Source organism: Mercenaria mercenaria, chromosome 15 (genome assembly GCF_021730395.1).
Source record: "Mercenaria mercenaria strain notata chromosome 15, MADL_Memer_1, whole genome shotgun sequence".
Lineage (NCBI taxonomy): Eukaryota > Metazoa > Mollusca > Bivalvia > Venerida > Veneridae > Mercenaria > Mercenaria mercenaria.
Window position 1 is genome coordinate 35,383,018 of NC_069375.1, and position 21,723 is coordinate 35,404,740.

General features: G+C 33.8%; 1 protein-coding gene across 1 annotated transcript; it reads right to left on the reverse strand.

Annotated features, from left to right (window-relative positions):
- Positions 1-674: 674 nt before the first annotated feature.
- Positions 675-1,136, reverse strand: LOC128548760 (uncharacterized). Its single transcript, XM_053524179.1, has one exon. It carries the CDS (start codon positions 1,134-1,136, stop codon positions 675-677), a length of 462 nt encoding a protein of 153 aa, XP_053380154.1.
- Between the last annotated feature and the right edge of the window lie 20,587 nt (positions 1,137-21,723).

Genomic DNA, 21,723 nt, shown 5'->3' on the forward strand with positions numbered 1-21,723 from the left:
CCAAAATTACGTACTGTGTAATTTGTAGAAGCAGTGGTAAGACCATACAAATTCAGACATTCCAAACACATTGATTACCAAAATACTATATGTATGTATACATGATGAAAAACATTCAGTTAAAGTCTGTTGTCAAAAACGAGCTGTACGGTCAGTCCACACGAGCTTCAAAAATGACATAAATTATGAAAACAAATTTGGAAGATTGTGTACAGAATGTACTGTTCACTAAACAAATATAACAAATAAAAGTTTTTTTTAGTTATAAGCTAAATCTACAATTTTAACATCATGTGGAAGCAAACAACACCTCAAAGGTATAGCAGACTCGGTTTTATTTACTCCATGCATGCAAGGTAGTTAAATGTACACATCAACATTAAGAATAGGTTTAAGCCAAACTATATCAAAAAGTTAAACTGTACTGAAAGAGAAATTTAAGAATACAAGGGTGGATATTTAAAAAGTCAAACTATTCAGCTGTACGGTCAGTCCGCACGCGCTAGAAAAATATGACTTAAGCATTGCAATAATACGTAGTTTTATACTTTGAAACGAAGAAGGCAAAGCAAAAGCTGTGTGAGGTTTACGAAAGAGAAATGCAGTATGTTTATAGTAACGTCAACTTTGCAAAAATAACGATGCTTTAAAGTATCATTTTCTATGGCTATTACTTAACAAAAAGGACAAATAAACTTAACAGATTCATCAGCATATTTTTCCCACTCCGCAGGCGTGTTAATGCCAACGCATTGACCATGGTACCATTTATCACACCCGTCGCAACAAATCCATTTTGGCGATTCATCATATTGTCCATTACAAATGGAACAGCAGTTGTCATCTTCCGTCTTTTCTTCAACATCCTCAGCTTTCCTCTTTTTACCTTTGCCCCTTGCTGATGAACTTTTCACTTTTCCGTTACCCTTACCTTTACCTTTGCCTTTACCCTTATTTTTACCCTTATTGCTTTGCAGTCTTTCATTTTCATACACGTTGCTTGTTTCTTCTGTCACTCCGCCATTCCCATCTTGCATTCCTTCAACACTTACGGCCTTTTCTTCGTTATTAGTGAATACTTGTGGTGTTAACATTAATTCACATTGTCTTATAACTTCAATTAGTTGGTCATTCATAAATGACTTATTGTGTTTTGTAAGTGTTGGAATTTCGTAGGCTTCACACAGCTTTATAAGATCTTTTTTTGTGTAAAATTTATCATTAAAATACTGAATGTCACTCAGTACACACGCTTTTAATTTCAAATGGGAGACTAATTTTCCAGCAGATTTATCATTTTTAATTTCATCAAGAGATATTTTTCTTTCTTGTTTGTTTCCTTTTTTCTCCATTACTTTTTTTCTGTGAGCTTTGCCTTTTTCTCGTTTTACATGTAGAAGGTAATCTTTTCTAAAATGTGAAGCTGAAACTTTGATAAATTTTGAGACGATTTCACTGAATAATTCTGTTAAATAGCATACAGTCAATGCAATATCGTCTTCATCTACAATGCTGATTTCAGATTCAGTATTCCTGTCCTTAGATAAGTTTAACCATATTTGAAAAATCTCTTTATCATTCAAAATAGTTACCCGAATGGTTTCAATAACATCTTGACCGTACATATGCAAATTTTGAAAAGTTTCAATTCTGCGAATTTTCTATTTAAAGTTTGAAAGAAGATAAAGGCTGCGTCAGTAATATTTGTTAGACCTTGTCTAACATTTTGTTTCCTAGAAGTAGTTTTCAAAACAGTCATTTGAACCAACTAGTTCTGAGAAAGAAACTGTAAGTTGTGTTAGTAATGATAATTTTTTTCTAGAAACCTGAAGAGTTTTTTCTTTCTTAGGGTCATACAGAGATATCTGAACTTTTTTCTGATATAAATGTTTTACCTTACTGACACAGTAACCACCAATATAACGCACATTACCTTTACCTTCCTCATATTTTTCAGTTGGAACAATTCTTTCTTTTATCTCTGAGGTGCTTATAAGTTCAGCCTTTTTTTCAAGCAAAATGCTTTGAAGACTAAACATTAAAGAGGTGCAGAAAAATTGGCCAACTCTTTGAAATCCTTTTCCGTAACAATAAAACGTTTCGCAAGAACTGAAATACTCATCACTTTTTAAAAACATGTTGATATCTGAACAGAATTTTGTGACGTCTTTCTGTTGAGAAATATTTGCATCTGAAAAGTTAGCTTCTCCTATTTTAACTAAATTTAAAAATTGAGTACATATCCAGTTGAAGAAAGGCTCAGTATTTTTTTGAATTTCTTCATATAATTTTGACATAGAGTTTTCCATTGGGCTACTTTTATATTCATCATAAACATTTTGCAACAATTCTACAGGGTCTTTTAAGTCCATGACAGGTAATAATATGTATATGACCGGAAAGATTATTAAGCGCTGAGTGGATGGACACCAATAGTATGTGTGTTTGTGTCGGATTAATTTAAATAAAATCGTCCCAAACAAGGTCACTACATGTAAACAATGAGGAAAAGTTTGGTATCTTCAGTATTTTAAGGCTTGATAGTATATGGGAGCATTTTTTAAATATTAGTAGAAACTTATGAAACCTGTTCATATTCGTCAGATACCTATGTGTGATGATAATACACAACTATAAGCTTGTCTGAGCCCCAAGTGTCTGTGATTTTAGTCTTTGTTGGAAAGATGTGTTTTTACCAGTGGTCAGAAAATGTCTTTCCAATGGTTTGTATTTGTCCTGTTGTTGCTTATTGACTGATTTATAGTACAGGGAATTAAGTCTTTGTATTAGGTTCACCTTGAGTTTAGTAACTTTAGAATTGTAAATTTCATGATTTATAAAGAAGTGAGTTTCAGAGTGACTATTTCTGCAATCACATTTCTGTCTTTTATTTACTTCTAATATTTAACTTTGCAGTATCAAGTAGCAGTCACTGGTGTGAATGAAGCCTGTTTCAGAATTGTACAGTTACAGATCATTCATCCCTTAGATGGTAAGTTACAAGATCTAATATGTGTTATGTGTAACTTTATGTTGTATATGTAACTATATGTGTTTATAAGTATTCTATACGTTATAGGACAAATAGGTTATTTGGCCACTAGACGCGTTTGTTGATATGTTCTAAATGCGAATGTACGGTACTTACGAGATCATAAGTATTGTGTATTGTGTATTGCTTTTAATATGACTGACCATGTATTGAATATCTTTTAACCTTTGTTTTCAGAATGTGTTGCTGTACTACTTTAGTAAACGGTTGAATAAATTGGATATAGAAGAGTTTGACCTAGTCGTATTATCCTATAGCATAACCATCCAATTACACAAGTGGACATTATTGAACTCATAGATCCTTAGGGCTTCGGACTTGTTATAATTATAGCGCCGATACCACCCCCGTAACAGGTACTCGTCCAAATATATCTCCGTATTGTACAGAACAATGTTAAATAACCTATAATATATTGACGAGTGGAATTTGACCCCATTAATCTACTGTCACAGCATTTAGCGTTAAAAAGAAAGTGCTTGTACATGGCATTAAAAATAAAAAAAATAAAAAATTAAATTATGAAATTGATATAATTATACCCCTAAAGTTTTCACTAAAATAAAAGAGTCGTCGGAGTGTTGAATCCCAGTCGCGTATGTGACAGGCTACCACCCGGCCGCTTGACCATTTTAAGTAGTTATAACTTGTAGTGACTCTAATACAAATAAGGCAAAGCAAATCATGTTGATCTCCCTAATCGACGAACTATCAGTTGAACTCTCAACTGTACATTTAAAGACCTGCTCCAGTCCTACCTTTTAACCTTAAATTGTCATTGAGAAAGCATGAAAATCCTGACTATGAACAGTGACGCCTGTCAAAATAGAGTCATATAAAATTCAATATAAAATACCTGTGATTTTGCGTGCTAAAGTGTGGTGCGTGGCCGTTAACTGCTACCTATTGTAATACACACAATAGAATTTGAATAGCCATAGAGCAGGGCTTTAAAAGCAATACTGAATAACCAGCTATATGTTTGTCAGTTATAAATCCCGCACTATAACTCAAACGATAACATATTTGATAAGTATGATTTTTCTTCATTAAAAATACAGAAAATATTTTTGTATAACATTACAATACACTTAACTTCTGTCACGACAACCTTTTTGAGTTCAACGATGCATGAGAAACATAACCATCATACAATAATATAAACATGCTGTCTCATACAGTCCATAAAATAAACAAGCGTGTCTGTAAACATGGACGAATCCAAACGGAAGGGGAAGAAGCATTTTATAGAAACATATAATGGCAAAATACAATATATATCCGTAGCCCTGACCAACCTATAAACCGGGTCAGTCTATTTTATAAGTGCAACAACACGGTTGACCCATTTAAACGAGCTGTACATATTTGTTAATCGATACAACGCGAAATCACTTGGTTTTAGGGACACATGCCAAAATTGCATAAGGATGTTAACTTTTTACATTTAACTGATTTAGAGGAACATTACAAAAAGAGATATTAATTGAACGCGTGCGTAATATATTCGGAACATTTATACAGAACACAAATAAATATATATGTATAAATAATAATTTAACTGTCAGAAATGCTGCAAAACATTCCTGTTAAATATAGATACAAGTGACAATACTGAAGGGACAAATAGTTCAAATTTCAACAAATGCGCAATCATATTTCACATCGTGGTTCAAAACCATCAAATCTGGATACATATCTGGAAAAAGTATTTGAGAATGATGTCAAACGTGCAGTTGGGAAAGATGTAGTGAGTTTCATTCAAACTGGAATAGAAAAAATTGTGAAAGGTTTACGCAAGTTTGTTATAAGCGACGAACAAGTGCAGGATGATATAAAAGAACTAAAGGACGAGTTTGGACATGACACGTTTATAGACAGTTTGTCCCCTAAAATACTTAAAGAGGGAAGTTTTTATGATGGCACAAAGAACACTTTCCCAGATGAATTCGACTTTGTTTTGGTTATTCTACACACAAGAAAGCCAATATTTAAAGAAAAAACATCTGCCACAAGCATTTCTGTTTACAATAATCAACTCTTAAAGAATGTTATATGGAGAATCGGCCAACATGTAAAAGGCGAGGAAAAGTATACTGTTGAAAAATATGACAGATCCACGTTTTATATTTTACAACTTGTCGATGCAATTTAGGCTAAAGGTAATGGTCCAATCATCACACTACACTTCAGCTTTGAAATCAGAAAGGAAAATAAACAATATATTAAAGAAATCAATGTAGATATTGTCCCTGCAATAAAAGTATTAGATTCAAGTATGTCAAAGTATTTACGCACTATTTGTCCAACCGAAGTATTTGGAAGAGAAGTACTTGAAACTGGAAGCTTTCTCGTTTTACTACGATACGGATGCACATACACAAAAACTTCTTTTATCGAGACAGAAGTACGTTTCATGAAACGTATATTATCCAATAAGCACATGAAGGTATACAGGCTGTTAAAATACCTAATTAAAGGAAAACTGTCAGAAGATAAAATCAGACACATATGCCGACATCCAGCAATAACGCTCCATAAAGATACGGAGAGAAAACATTGGATATCATCATATGATATTAAAACTATAATTATTCACCACCATTACAGATGTACTGGACTCACCGACTCACCCGTGTCACATTGTACAGTAACAATCTTGAAATGGATTTTAAAAAAAATGTCAAATTACTCCGGAAGCAGTGACATGTGCACAATTACTTTAAAACCTCTTGTCCGGACACGTGGTAAATTCGATTGCTACCAGACATTGTTTTATGCTGAAATAAATCACATTGAAATTTTTCAAAGCCATCTGTCCAGTCTGATATATGGACTGGAAAATTTAAAGAATGTGTCAAACTCTATCTCTGTAACTCCATTGTCAGAGAGATATTACGAATTTTTAAAGCAGCTAAGGTTTGAACGTGAAAAGCAACACGGCCAGGAAACAATATATGACACACTTCACTTCAGAGGTAACGTTATATTCGACGGAGAACCTGATGACGTCATCGACATAAGAAATCAGACTTTCAGTATTAACACAGTCAGTTTGGCAGTCTGTGGTCCTAAATAATTTCCATTATGTAAGGAGGTGCAAGAACAATCCTGGCAGTTGTCTTTTAAACTAGTGTCACTTTTCCTTTGTATATTGTTTTTGGTTTCTGTTTTCCTGTGGCTGTATTATAACATCATGTAAGACATTGCCTTGAAAAGAAACATTGTAATATTCAAAAAATCTACATTTTGTTCCATTTGCTTGGAGACAACACAAATGTTTGCGTTCCGAAAGTGAATTTGAATGTTTTTTACGATTTTAATCATATATTGGTGTAGTTAATGTAGCTGAAAAATTCAATTTCAGGGTTGTTTATATACCGTTGCGGACCTCGGAGCTGAAACGAACCTCGTATTGAAACCTTACCAGAAATCGTGCCAGAAATCTGTCACGCTATAATTTCATCAATTCAAATGCTGCGGATTCACCTTTCACTTCCACATATTTTAATCAATTCTTCTTTTGACATGACCTGACATAAACCAGGCAACACCATTTGAAGACGAGTGATTAACAGACACTTCAAATGGGTATCACAGACTGCAATACTTGCCCACCAGTGCAGTTGTCATCTGATCGAGGTACAGTAATTAGCGGTTTTGAGTTACCTTTTTGTGAATTTGAACTTTCTACGGTTTTTTAAATTATGCTGGAAACGTTATCATCTATAAATTAATTAAATTCATTATTATTAAAAATGTTGATTTTGATATTGAGAAATAAACTGGGAAGGGCTAAATGTAATGTTGTTAGAACTTGTTGCCCAGTTCATTTGTTTTGTTACAATTCAGTTAATCTATTTACTTGTATATATAGGCAATTAAATATTGTCAAATCAAATCAAAATAACCATGCGCTACGGGCTTCGCGTTGAGTCTTCAGAATCTCACGAGAGTCAGTGCCCAGATGTTGCGGTTCGACACTGGTTACGTAAACAAACGGGGTAAAGCCATAACTTGCTGGTCGCGACCATCAGAAAATAAAAATAGCGTCAGTTAAGATATGGTAGCGTACAATTAAATGAATTTACTTTGTAAGTGTAAACCCTGTAAATAACATTATACTTACAGGAACCTTTCAATCATATTGACCTCTAAATTTCTTTTAGTTCAAACAGCTGCAAGCTTTGAGGCTTGAAAACAAAAAACATACTTTTTCGATTAAAATAATTCTTAGTTAAACAGGAATCAGTGATGTATAACAGACTCAATCAAAATCTTAACAGTAACATTTGATTTTGAACTGATCGGTAGCAAGGTAGCATTAAAACTAAAAATGGTTATTTTAGCTTTTGTCTATGATATTTGAGGTGATTTATCACATCCAAACTAGATATCATTGAACTACTCTCCTTGTAACTGATTTAAGTTACTCCTTCATTAAAAGAGTTCACTTATTTCCGTTGAACTAAAAAATGACATACAATCAAATACTCATCTAGTAAATAGTAAATAAGGATTAGCTTCTTTAATGTACCGAAAGATAGTAGGTTGCAAAAATTTGAAATATACTATAATGACTTCAATTTTTTACCAATATCTCTACCTACGAAGTTCCTAGAAGACGTTCCAAATTCAAAAAGATTTTCAATAGGTTTTAGCTTCAAAAAGAAAAAGTTGGTGGTGTGTGTGTGGGGGGTGAGGGGGGGTGCTAACTGGTCAAATATTCAAATATGCCTAAAAAAGAACATGCACATATAATTTTGTACTTCGGCGACTGGAGCCAAGAGCCAATTTCGTATTGTGGCCCGGATACGTTTCTTTTTCTTTTAAATGAAATAGGTAGAAGTACTTTCAAGGCCTTTGTATTCAACTAGTTCTTTATTGGAGAGGTCTATCAAGACCTCTCCATAGTGTTGGCTTTCAAACTAGGAGAATTTAGACTAATCTAATAATTTTACAGCGTTAGATTTCACTTTCTAGCGCAAATTACGGTGAGCCAGTCTAAAATGGCCCAATGCGCTTGCGCTAAAGTAAATTTTGAAGTCCTCTAAGACGAAAATAATTGTTAATTTAAAATAAAGAAATATAGTGTAATACTATTGTTATAAATGTTGGAAACGGTTCGCTTATCAACAAAATAAATATATAGATATATATTTACTATTCTTTGTTCGCAGTATTCAAAGATATGCATATGAATTGAATCACATTAAAATGCATTTCGTTGAACTAAATGAATTTATTGTTTAACTAGTGGGTTCGTTTGCCCCGTTCCGAAGACCTACCGAAATGAGAAGAGTTCTTCCGAGCTTAGATAGTCAAGAGATGTTAATCACGTGATCAAAACAATTGGCAATTTGACATATAACTTTTACAAACTGAGTAATAAACTAGAACAAATAAAATGTTCAGAATTTCTTTTTCAAATAGCACATTAACAATAGGATAATAATGTTATGTCGGAAAAAAATAGCTTGTATTAGCTAATGTTTACATGTTCGTTATAACCGACGCTAAATAAAGATTATCTTATCTTAATAAAAAATCTCTGAAAAAAAAATACATTAGAAAAAAAGAATGATATATTTTTTCTCTTCCGGCAAACGTCCGTTCGATTGGGATTTTCTTTTAAGCTTTTCTAAAACTCCTCGGAAGCTATTCTCTTGGGCGCAAACGAACGGGGCAGTTGACAAATAAGCCTGTCAGGTGAGGTTCTCGCAAAAATGGTAACATGCTAATTTGGTAGCTTTCCCCCGGGCCAAGTTCAGTGTACAATTATTGCAGTGGTAGCTTTTGAACATTTTTAAATGAAATTCAGTGACTAGGAAATGCTTTGGCCTACAGTCGGATTGGCGGAGGTTGATCATAACCTGAAGATGACTTATCGATTTTGAGCTCATTAGGTCATGGTCACAGTGACTATAACCCCTAATAGGTCACAGTGACCTGCAACAGGGAAACTGTTCTTCGTCTATAGCACAACCTATCATATAGCCAGAGACATAGATAACAATTGTTGTCCCAGAGACATAGATAACAATTGTGATCTATGTCTCTGATATAACTTAAAAGGAGCAACACTGGACCTCTCCTAGGTTTCTTTTTTAAAAGATGCCTACTTGTCATGTGTATAGAACTAAGGATTCCTACGCACGAGTAATTATTGTGTAAAATGAATATATTCTTAAATCGATTTTCAAAGCTCCGTGTAAACGGTCGGGTCTAAAATCTTACCCGAGGAAACGGAATTCATCATACGTGGTGGAAACGGTCACCCATACATCCAGACCCAGCTCAAATTTGCGGAAAAAGTAAACGGTTATGAGACACTTTTCTTCCCACCATTATTCTCGTCTGGTCACATGCTTTAAAAACATACATATGTTTTAGGCAAGTCGTTTGCAAATAGTAGTACGGTACAGGTCGCGCAATGTTTGCATTTGTACCTCAAAATTTAGTGTGCTGAAACCTGAGTTTTACTCGTTCAACGGAATCGGCAGGCTGACAATGTCACATGATGAAGTGCTTAATATCTGCAAAACTTCCCCGGATTTTTATTTTTATTTTATTTTTTTTTGCACTGGTATCAGCGCAGATTTGTGGACTTTTCAAATTTTCTGCCCCTTGCCCTCATATATATGTGTATTTTCGTTCCCCGAAAAAAATGTATTGATTGTTTAAGGCCGTACAGTTGTCTTATTTACAGAAACATTTTTTTTTTTTAAAACTAGTTACATTTATATTGTATTGTTTGCTTCTGAAAGTATAGTCTATTTCTGAATTATATAAATTAGGTGTAGTCAACGCACAGGGGAATGTATAGCTTAAAAAACTATACGCGATACTGATATAGTAAGAAGAAGAAACTTTCAAGACAGGTTGTTCTCTTTTGAACAATACATATTGTCTTCGTTTTAATTTACTGTGTTTCTCGGAATTGTTTTTTTTTCTCATCCAGCCCTCAGCCACCATAGTTTCAACACTCAAAGATAACCGCCATTCAGAGTCTGCTGACACGTTCTTATTTTCTGTTTTCACGATGTGCTTATATCATTTCGTATTGATATGTTTAATGCTTAAGGATGCTCTTGGGCCTGTTTCAAAACTTTGTAGAATTTTGTTTCACTGTGACATATTTCTAACAATATAAAAACAGTCTTAAAAGAATATTTAGTAAGTATAGAACCTTATATACAACATTTAATAGACACTTCTTCATATCATACCGGAGATTACGGTTAGTTCAATGGGTTATATGCCAAGACTTATTCAACACTTGATTGCTGCCATGAAAGATTCTTTGTCATATCCAAAACACAAAATAATAATTATCTGTTTGATTATCAAATTTTGGAAAGCACTGAGATCCCCTTATTATAAGTCATAAATATTAATTTATCACCTTTAAATTAGATTTAATAGTTGTGTTAACCACATTTCAATAACACCAGACTTATTCCCGGATGAGCAATTGTGCCGAGTGAAAAAATGCCAACATCAAAACACCCCTTACTTATAATGCATTTATATCATGTCTGAAATATTTAGACTTATTTTGCAATAAATAAACTGCATCGCTGAAGTCAGATTTTAAAGATGCTATTGAAATTACTATTACCTATCCAAGCCAGGCCAGGCCAGACGGGGCTAGATATTAGACCATGCCTTAGTGAAATATATACAAAGTTGATTACACTGAAGTGCAGATTAAATAGTTCGTCGACCAATCGGTGTTCTGTCTTTTTTCTAAATTTTAATCGAATCCATACGTTCAATATTTCAATTATGTTGCAAGATCACGAAGTACTTTCTGCTTCCATTTACGCGGACATTACATCATATTTAGAATCTAGAAAAATGCCTAATCCGAAAATATTTACTATCAAATTGTTGAGATTGTATAGAGCTAAAGTTATTTTCTGGGATACCAATGCGCCAGCGAATACAAAATGCACTTTAAGTCAAGCATATTACTTCAACAAACGAATATTTAGGTAATATTTAACCTTAACAGGGCCGTTTTGAATATTTTCGTGGTTGAATAAATACAACTAGTACATATCGTACTATGCACTTAAACTACATTTTTCATACTTATGTCAAAGAATGTTCAGCATGCAGTCCGGATCACAACCTAGGACAACACGGTGTATGACGGAAAATAATGAGTGTTAGGTTAGCTCTTTTGGTCAGAATACATACTCTAGGTTAACAATATCAATATTTTCAACATATATTGGAGACTATCACAACTGCATATTACAATTACAAGGTATAATGCACACAGTTAAATGCATGTTTTTCGTCACAAATCTTAACTCCATATCAGGGGCCCGTTTCACAAAACCTACTTGGGACAAAGTTAGAACTTAAGATTGGGATGTTTCACGAACATGATGCTAAGAAGATCCATATATCATATACAAGCTATATTCTATTGAATAAATAGATTTTAGAGGAGAACTTAAATTAAACGTTTGACTTTTTGTGAAACTGGCCCCAGATTTAAAAGTTCCGAATTATTACATTAGTGTCCTGTCGTCCTTTCATCTAATTAGTTACAAATGTATCCTTTTAGTTACATATGGGCTTCAGTTACGTATGTGACCCAAAACCATGATTAATAAAATCGGTAAAAAGATCCTATGGAAGCAAAGAATGCAACCAAGAATAATAATAGCAGACTCGGTTTGACTGAGTATGTTCATGAGAGGAAAAGTGCAACAACTCTCACGCTCCTAGCAGTGGCTTAGGCGGAATTCTATTACATATATATTGAATGGACTCCATGATCCCAAAGGACCAGAAAATATAACAACACTGAAAACTTATGACATATGATTTTAATAATCCTTTATGCTTCCTCATGTTGTAATATTTAAAGAGGTGCTTAAAGTTAAAGAAAAGTAAAAGCAATTTTCTTCTCATCTTTTCCCTATTTAGTTTTAATGAGAAATAGTAACTTAGGACATGTTCGAAAAAGTAAATATATGAGCAAATTAAGTTTGCAATATCCGTTCAGACTAAACTAATAATGCAACAGTTGCTATAAAGAATGATATGTTTGTGCACAATTACAAACGTTTCGAGTCATATTTTGTATACAGCCCAGAAAAGCACGGAGAGACGCTGCAAATTCTTGCGACATTACTTTCTATAAATTTCTTTTACAAATGCACACACAAACATTTTGTTTAATGCAAGCTGACTTGAAAGAAGAAATGCCACACTCGGTTAGTTGTATTACTAAAAATGATTTATTCATCAATAGAAAGTTGTTTTCACGGCGCTGCTGCATCAATAAGCTCTCGAGCAGAGACCAAACTTTGCTGGTGTTTAAAACTAATCCTAAAGCATGAAATTAAGGTAGTTCTGCATGTTCGAATACCTGGTTGCGTGACGGTATATATCCGGATAACGTAGAATAATGCTTGGACTCGACATACGGAAACGAAGTTCATTTTATGATTTAATTGCAGACCGTGAGAAAATTTATTAAAACGACAACGTTAGTATCTTTAAAGAATAAAATATGATATTGAAAAGTTTGACACGTCAATTTATTGCAAAAATAATAGATCAAGCACAAGGACCTGTACATTTTATTTCAACATATTACAGAACATAAGTAAAATTATAATTTTGAGAAGTTTCATTAAAATCTATATTGTAGAATAAATTCTATTCGTGAAAATCGGCATATGGAATTGTATGTATCGACGGAGAGTCTTGGATTCAGTGTTGTTATATTTTCTGGTCCTTTGGGATCATGGAGTCCATTCAACATAATACATGTATGTGTAATATAGTTCCGCTTAAGCCGGTGCTAAGAGGCGTGAGAGGTGTTGCACATTTCATTACCTCTCATGAACATACTCAGTCAAACCGAGTCTGCTATTATTATTCTTGATTGCATTCTTTGATTCCAAAGAATCTTATTTACATATTTTATTTGCTTTCTGGTCTAAAACTATAATCTCATATGTTATCGTTCTAATCTCTCGAAATTTGGAAGAACACACAGATAGCATTTATTTTGAAAATATATATTTAGAATCTGCTTTCTCGTGGATAACTAAATTACGTTATATTAGTTAAGATTCTTTAAGAAGATGGCAAATTCAATAATTTCCAGTATTTTAAATTACCTATTATGCAATAACCGTACACTAATATAGGTTTTGTAAAGATATTACCTGCTGTAAAATGTCTCACTAAGCTAAGCAGGTATATTGTTGAAAATAGAGGAACAAGCAAATACAGTTAATAACAGTGGTTTACAAGTTGTTTAGTTTTTAGATGACAAATAAATTATAACTTTACAAAACGTGCAAGAATATATAAATAGCATTTTATCTTACATCTTAAATGTTAGTTAGATAGAACACTTTGCAAACATATAGGAAGAAAGTTTGAGTGAAACAAAGATTCAGCTCCAATATTGTATTGTAAAAATTTGAAAGTCAAACTAAATACTCCGATCACGGCAGTACGCTGTGAATTTGTCCACATTAAAAAAAAACAACATTGCTTGTGATTTATTAAAAGTTTAAGTGATAAATATTTTTGCCTTATACTGTCATATAGAAATATATATGTGTTAAGTGTCAAGCGCCCAAAAGCCCAACAAAACTGAAATTCCCTGTCGAGAGGATTATTAGTGGCACGCAGTTTGTATACATTCAACCAGGATACGAGTACCTTCAGCCACTGATAATAAAAATCAAGGGTGCAGCCAAAGGTCGAGATAGTTACATACTTACGAACTTACGAAACTTCAACACTGAAGCAATGGCAGACCTCGACTTGTGAAATAGGATACAACACGCACTTGTGTAAAATTGCATGCTCATGTCGCTGTCATTCCTGGAGAAAAATATGTCCGACAGTGACCGTTCTGAGTTTAGTTTACATTTTGTATATCATTTTCGACTATAACTTTAAACATTTGAATTCATTCTGGCTTTAAATTTCAATTCAGTTCCACAAATAATTATATTAGCATTTAAGTATATCATGGCGTCAGTTCTGAGGTAGAAAACGTGAAAGGTATCTGGTAGCTCAGCCTTTCCAAAAACTACAGACCCTCACAAACATTTTGATGTATAAAACATATTGCGACATTTTGTGGACCGGTTACCTGACCAAAATCTAAAAGAAAGCTGCTGTTCTTAATACAGTCTAAATGTTTTCACGAACACATAGTAACAAAACATATCCGTTCAATTTCAAAACGTGTTCCTTTTAGCATTGCCACGTACATTGACTGCATTCTAATAGTATAGGTTATAGATCATATATTGTCTTTCTAACGCAATCAAGTTTGCCGAAACGGAGCGCAGCGTAGTGAAGGCAATACTTAATGCATTAGAATGTCAATTAGTGTATCTATAACCGACTTATAGTTAGAACGTCCCTCTTCATCAATCAACATCTCCGTCTCAAGTTAACTAACCTTCTTTGAAATTACCTTAAATATGTAGAAATACATTTTTTTTTTAATTTGCACATTTGTACACAGTGACTTATTACAATATCTTATTAAAAATATATTTCTATTTGACTTTGAGAAAAAAGTTTGAATTTCCCTGAGTGGTGTGTCCAACATTGTACACAGAATCATGCGGATGTAATTATAAATACATAGTAGACGACTCATTTATCGAGTAGTTTGTAGAACACAATATTACATTCTTATTCAATGAAAGTATAATATGCATGTTTAACTCATAATAGTCTAACGAAGACCAGTAGAGGTTATTCACCTCCGTTTTTGAATTTAATGAACAATGGAAAAATTTGGATATATATAAACAGCAATAATTAGTGCACTCCCTGGTCAATGCAGTATAATAATAGTGGAGATAATACAAAGAGTGAAAGGTGCAAAAAGGTAAAACTTAACTATGACAGCTTGTATTAAAAAGAAGAAAAAAAAACAACACAATTTGATATTTACACACTTAGTCTGTTCGTTATATAGACAAATTATTTCTTGTATCAATCCTTGTTTTGCCAGTTGCTCCGCCTCCCTGAATGTGGCAAATCCATAGAAGGCGGAACAATGAATACTCATTAATTTTGTACCACTTCTTGCTTAAGTGGACCAATTTTTTTCAGTTATGAAATAATATGAAAATAAGTTGATTACTTTTTTGAAAATCCTTCGCTTGTCGTTGGATAAAAAAGATGTTTGAACTATAAATTTTCAGTCTGAACAATGCGTATTAAAAATGGAATATTCAACATCTAACGCAGACGTATTCAAGTTAACATGATCTTCGATTCTAAGGAGAATGTATCATTTAGATGCATATATAATGATTCCGACTTTGTATTTTTCAAATAAAGTATGTATTTAATTCGTATTTAATATGTTTCTGAATTTTCTGCTTTCAGCGGTTATCTGCTTTATGGAGATACTACTCGACCTATGTTTTTGGTTTGAGAACTTAATATAAATTATTTGAATAATTTTTGCCATAATTTCAATCGGCTAAATGTTAAAAAAAACCCACATTTTTACACAATGAACTCCATTCATATTTTCAATGAAAATATATTACACATTTTTTATGCATCTGATTTTGTCCTAAAACTAAAACTTTCAAATATACAATACAATATTTCAATATAGACTCCGTCTTCCCGTTGGCGTCAAATTAACACCAACAATATAGTAATACAGCGCACATTATAAAGTACCTCCCTGCTTAGATGTGTTGCACCAAATTCTCATTGTTTAGTAGAATTAGATTTTTTTTTTAAATAACCCTACTAATTTGTTTAAGGAGCCTGTATTTCATTTCGGATGCATACAAGAGAAAACTTTATCGTAATAAATTGTTATGAAACTCGTTTCATGTTTCATTCTATGTGCGCATGCGCCAGTATAAACCTAGCTGTGGTATATATATGGATCCTTAAGGCATTTTTCCAATACAGACAAATTCATTCGTCTCATCATTATACTGTTGAGGTATTCAACACATAGTCTGGTAGGATTTTGCAGTGGTGTTGGAACGTAGGGAAGACATAGATAAAATTGAGGTATGTCTACTTAACTTTCTGATAAAAGATTTTCAAGGACAGACTCGTCTGTCATACAAAGGTATAGAAAGATTTACTGGTAAACATTTAGACATAACCCTATATCCATGTGGAGTGTAGTCTGGTGCCCGTGTTTACTCTCTACGTTCCATATGTTTGGAGAGAATGATTCTCGAAATACAGTCGGGTACCAGGCTATGTGGAGTGCTGTATGGGCGGCTGCACCCTTTGAATGTTGCTTTTTCTGATGGACTTTTGTCCTTGTTTCTTTTTTATCACATGTCTTGCGTTGTTGGAGTCAAATAACGCCATGTCATAGTTTTGGTATTATACCAGATGGCTTTGTCTATAATGGAAAGACGAAATATCGATGATTCACAAGAAAAAAACTTACATATGTGATAAAAAGAATCTTGGATTTGTGCCTTTTCAAATTAAAATGGTCAGCAGAGTGTTGCATTTTATTATTTAATTTCAACACGTTCAGTTGAGTTGATATATTCAATCTGAAAATATACTCATATAAGTACATCTGTTTACTACATATTCAAAGTAAAGTCTAAAATTTTATCAATATTTGAAAACTGTAATTATCGTTAAAAACTTTTTTTTATTAATTGTACAAAATTTCATGCAGTTTATAACACCGTCAACTATTGATAAAAGTAAACGTTTGAAACAATGTGCTGATCATATTCCGGGAAGAGGTTTATTAATGTTGTACTGTTTTCTTTGTTTTGGATGAGGTATACCTGTCTCTACACTATTTTTGCCTCATCTATATTTTGCATAAATAATGTATAGTCTAATCAGTCTAGCCAAAAAAATATCACATTACCTAGACAAAATTGCAAAAGTTTTGTTTTGTGTATTTCCAAGTTTTACAATGTCTAAACTATAACCAGGAAAAAATCCCCTGTCCAGAAAGTTGGGGAAGTACATAAAATTGCTATTTCAATAAGGACATATATTTGGGAATGGAATTTTATCGGTAGTATAACGGTAGATACACTAATACATGTAAACATCGAAGATAACTTATAAATAACAAGTCTTAACAGGCAATACATCTTCAATAAACCATTTATTTCAAGTTTTTAGGTAAATAATGTGAAAAGAATGGGGTAAATTTACCCCACCCACTTTTTGTGAAAAAATGTTAATTTGAAAATTTTCACAAAACATGGATTTCTTTCTTTATATTGGTAAATACGTTTAAACATACCTATTTTTATTCATTTCTAATACAACTAATTCATTACTATAAGACAATATAATGTTTATTCAATTCTACCTTAATTACATAGAGAGTGGTGCTGCGTATAGGAAATAACATTGTTTCTTAAACTACACTGTTTTCTTTGCATGTGCTTAATGTTAATCTACAAAATGCCATTAAGGATATAATATCTATAAAATGATTAAATATTACACATATTCATACAAAAGATAAGCCGCTATTTAATATTACATAACAACATTACTATCAGTATGTTACAGATTTTCTGAAATTCTTATTCAATGAGACAAAATTGACGGCAAGAAAATTTGAGTTCAGTTGCTATAGCAAAATCAAAGTAAAGTACTGCAACACCATAATAAAACTTTAATACTACAGTACCATAATCAAAGTATATAACTTTAACATCATAATAAAGTAAAGTACTGCAACAAGATAATAAAATTTTAGTACTGCAATACCCTAATAAAAGTATAATACTGTGTACAGTGTACTGCAACACCATAATTAAAGTATAGTACTTCAACAGCATAATTAATGTATAGAAGAGCAACATCATAATCAGAGTATAGTACCGCAACATCATAATCAAAGTATAGTACTATGTACTGCAACACTTAAAGTATACAAAGTATATTACTGCAACACCATTATCAAACTATAGTACAATGCACAGTGTACTGCAAGATCATAATCAATGCACAGTACTGCAACAACATAAAGTTTTAGTTCTGGAAAACCATGGTCAAAGTATAGTACTGCAACGTGACAATCAAAGTAAAGTACTGCAACATCATAATGAAAGTATAAGTTTGCAACACTTCAAAACCATACTCCAAGTATAGTACTGTAACATGATAACCATTGAATTACAGTACTGTAACACTAAAACCAAAGTTCAGTACTGCAACAAAATAATCAAAGTATAGCATTCAAACTCCACAATTATTTACATTTCATCATAACTGTCTTCATCTTCTGCAGTAAGTTCCGTTAATGTAGGAGAATTTGAACAACTGACTCCACGGCAAATTCCACATCCCACAGAACATTCTAAACCGTGTTTCCTGCAAGTACAACGTTTGCTGTCACATCCTGTTTTACAGCTGTATCGGATGACTTTAAGCAAATATTCTGGTGCTGGCGGCAAAGTCATTTTGACTGGGCTTAAAATGTTGACAGACACCTCCCAACCCCATTCCAAAGGATCAAGATTTTCATTTCCCATCCATGTCTGGGTTTGCCAATAAACTCTCATACTATGAAACGCCGCAGCAGAACTGGTGGGAGGGAGACTATGCACTTCCACAAAGCTTGTGCTACATGAAACTTTCCTAGCAAATTTCTGAAAACGAAGGTGATCCAAACTTTCGGAAGTTCCCCCTTCAAACAAACAGATCATCGCATATTCACCTAACTTTTTTACATCGTCTTTTGTTTCTGCATTGATAACATTAATGCATTATCCCTGAAATTCTGCTTTGTGCACAAAACTTTAAGAGCTGAGGCTTTGCCGATGCCATGTACTTTTGAAGTTGTGTCGCATCCTGTCAGTGCATGAATAAAGGGAAGTAGACTACAGACATCTTGTCCCAGTATTTGTTTTGTCTTCTGTATATCCCATACCCTTTTGCCTTTCCCTCGTTTCGGTAACACATGGTAACACAGTAACACAAGCAAATCTGTATCTTCTCCAACAACCACTGTAGTGTCTGTTTCAGCTGACTGGACTGCAGTTTTGACAATGAGGCAATCAGCATCGTGAATGGCTTGTTTTACAGGTATTCCATGATTGGCAAATGTTTCACTGAGAAGCGCAGTGAAGTTTTTCTTATTGTCAGTATTCCAAAAAGACTTCCTTGTTTGTTTTGCATGGCGTTGCTCTTGCAAAAATAACTTTAGTTCCAACTGCACCTTTCTGTCTCCTTAAATGTGTTAAATCTTTAGTAGATGGACTGTTACTGTAACCATCAAAAACAACAACAGGTTTCCTGTATCTCTGTTTAAGATAATTGGTGTATTCCTCACATATAGATCCAAATGACATGCCTTTCTGCCATGGAATCCTTTGTAAAAGAGAACCTCCATCAATGACATAAGCGCAGTCGTCTGAATTCGGAATGTTTGTTGCACTGCAGTCCCCCAATTTCCACATACTTCCAGCAAGAAGGGATTTCGTAGGTTGCCTTGACATGCCAGTATTGTCAAAAAGTGAACTTGGAACACTGCATAACTCATATGTAAAAAGGTTTTGTGTGTCATCCACTAATCTTCCTGCAGCGGTGATTAATCTTTGAAAAAGTAGTTGGGTATCTATGTTGATGTTTTCTCCTGACAGTGTAATTGATGTTTTTTCAGACAATGTGACAGCTTGCCAAGATCTCCGGAATGAAAAGTCATTCAGGGGTTTTCCCATCATTCTCTGAATTATACTGTTACCAATATCATTGGCCTGATCAGCAGTTACTTTACTCCCTGCTGTTAATCCAGTTTCAATGTTACGCAAAGATATATCAGAGCTATTAAAGGGGTCTCTCTCCTCTAAAAACGACATTATGATACTGGTATCTTTTGCGTCCTTCTCAATTCTAGATTTACGAATTTCTTTGTGCCCATCATAAGGATTGTTCATGCCCAACAGATCTAGCATGGCATTATTCACTTCTGCTTTGGCTGGCATAGACATCAACCAGAGTGCTCTTTGATTCTCACTTATGCCTCTACCTCTTGTCAGTCCTCCTGTGGTTTTAAGAGATCTCATTAATACTTGTTCTATAATTAGATCTGTTGATAATCCAGCCCAAAATTTGTCTGTTCTCCGTACAGAATGGTAGCCGGAGACAAACGCTTCATGTACTTCAGGATGACTTGCCTTCAGCTGCAACATTTTTTGTAGGTATATGTATGCCGACTTTAAGTAAAGATTGTGTCCAGATGCAGCAAAGAACGGAAGTATTCTGAAGACAGACCGTAAATGGTCATACCAGTTGGTTGTCCGTTCAGCTCTTATGAAATCACGCAATATTGTAATCATCTCCATGTACTGGATCCAGAGTCTTGCTGTGCGATATCCTTTTAGGTAATCTGTCTTAAGTGTCAGTATTTCACACACAGATTGCAAACTATCATCTTCACATATAGCATCTTTTAGAATTTGTTTTGACTCCATCTTGTCATACAATTCTACAAGCCTCTGCATTAACTGCTCATTTCCAGACTGCTACTTTTCACTGACTGATAGCAAAGAAGTGTCTTGCTCTGAATTAGCAACACAAAATGAAAAGCTCGACTCTTTTGAAGAATTATCTATGTCTATCTTTGTAATGTCCCGAATTCCATCTGACAGCGAAGACTCTTCAGATATCATTTCATCTTCCGACCGTTTCAGTGTGAAAGTAGCATTGTGTTTCATAAAATCATTTCCAAGTCCTGTATGTTGAGATACTTGTGTTTCATCTTCTTGGATGGGTGAAATGTAATGAATGTTTAAAGCAGATGATAGTAAAAGAGTGTGCAGTGCTGTATCAACCATGAAATGTCCTCTTACAGCTCTTGCTACTGCTTTTCCGGTCAACATGTGTACTACTGCATTGGAAGAATATACAGTTTCTAACACCTCTCTCAAACCTGAACCACTCATCAAATGTCCTATGCATCCCAGAAAGCTCATTTGAGTGTGGAAACCACCTAGACGAAGAACAACATTTTTAATCGGGCTTGATGGTTGTACAGTATCAAGTATATATGTAGCTTTCTGAAATAATGGCTGATCAAATGTAAGCACTGGTGTAACATCATACGTCCTACTTACTTTGGCAACAAAGTGTAAGGTAGAGTTTATGCAAGACAAATCACTAGGTGGCATATCTATCATAGGAAGGAATGTTATGGTTGACTTTGGAGAAAATTTCTGTTTCTTTTCATACAGGTGCATAAATCCTGACCAGCTTGGTCTAGCTGGTCGCATTGGATATCCTTTCGGCTACCATAGCAGACTAATACGTACCATAAAAACGGGGGTCGCTATTACCGCTATCATACACCGACTGACTACCGCAGACGCCTAAAACGTACCATCAAAACGAGGGTCCAGATTACCGACATCGTACAGCGTAGGACTACCGGAATTTTTTAATTTTTCTTTGTATCTGAGGGGAATTTGAGTGCTTTTTATTTATTGCAGAATTTGATCTGAAGTGTAAACTTTCATTTATGTTATTAACAAATCGGTATAGAATCAGTTAAACTAATAAGTTAAATCATTCATATGACATACTAAATAATATTACGCAACAAATTCCAGGTCTCCATAAAATTTAAAAACAAAACCAAACGTCTCGTGCGCAATAATGTTCTAAAATCATTTTTATCGCAATTT

Bases quoted from the DNA above. Each gene is read 5' to 3' on its own strand.
- LOC128548760 (XM_053524179.1), bottom strand. From the start codon at position 1,136: ATGAATGACCAACTAATTGAAGTTATAAGACAATGTGAATTAATGTTA.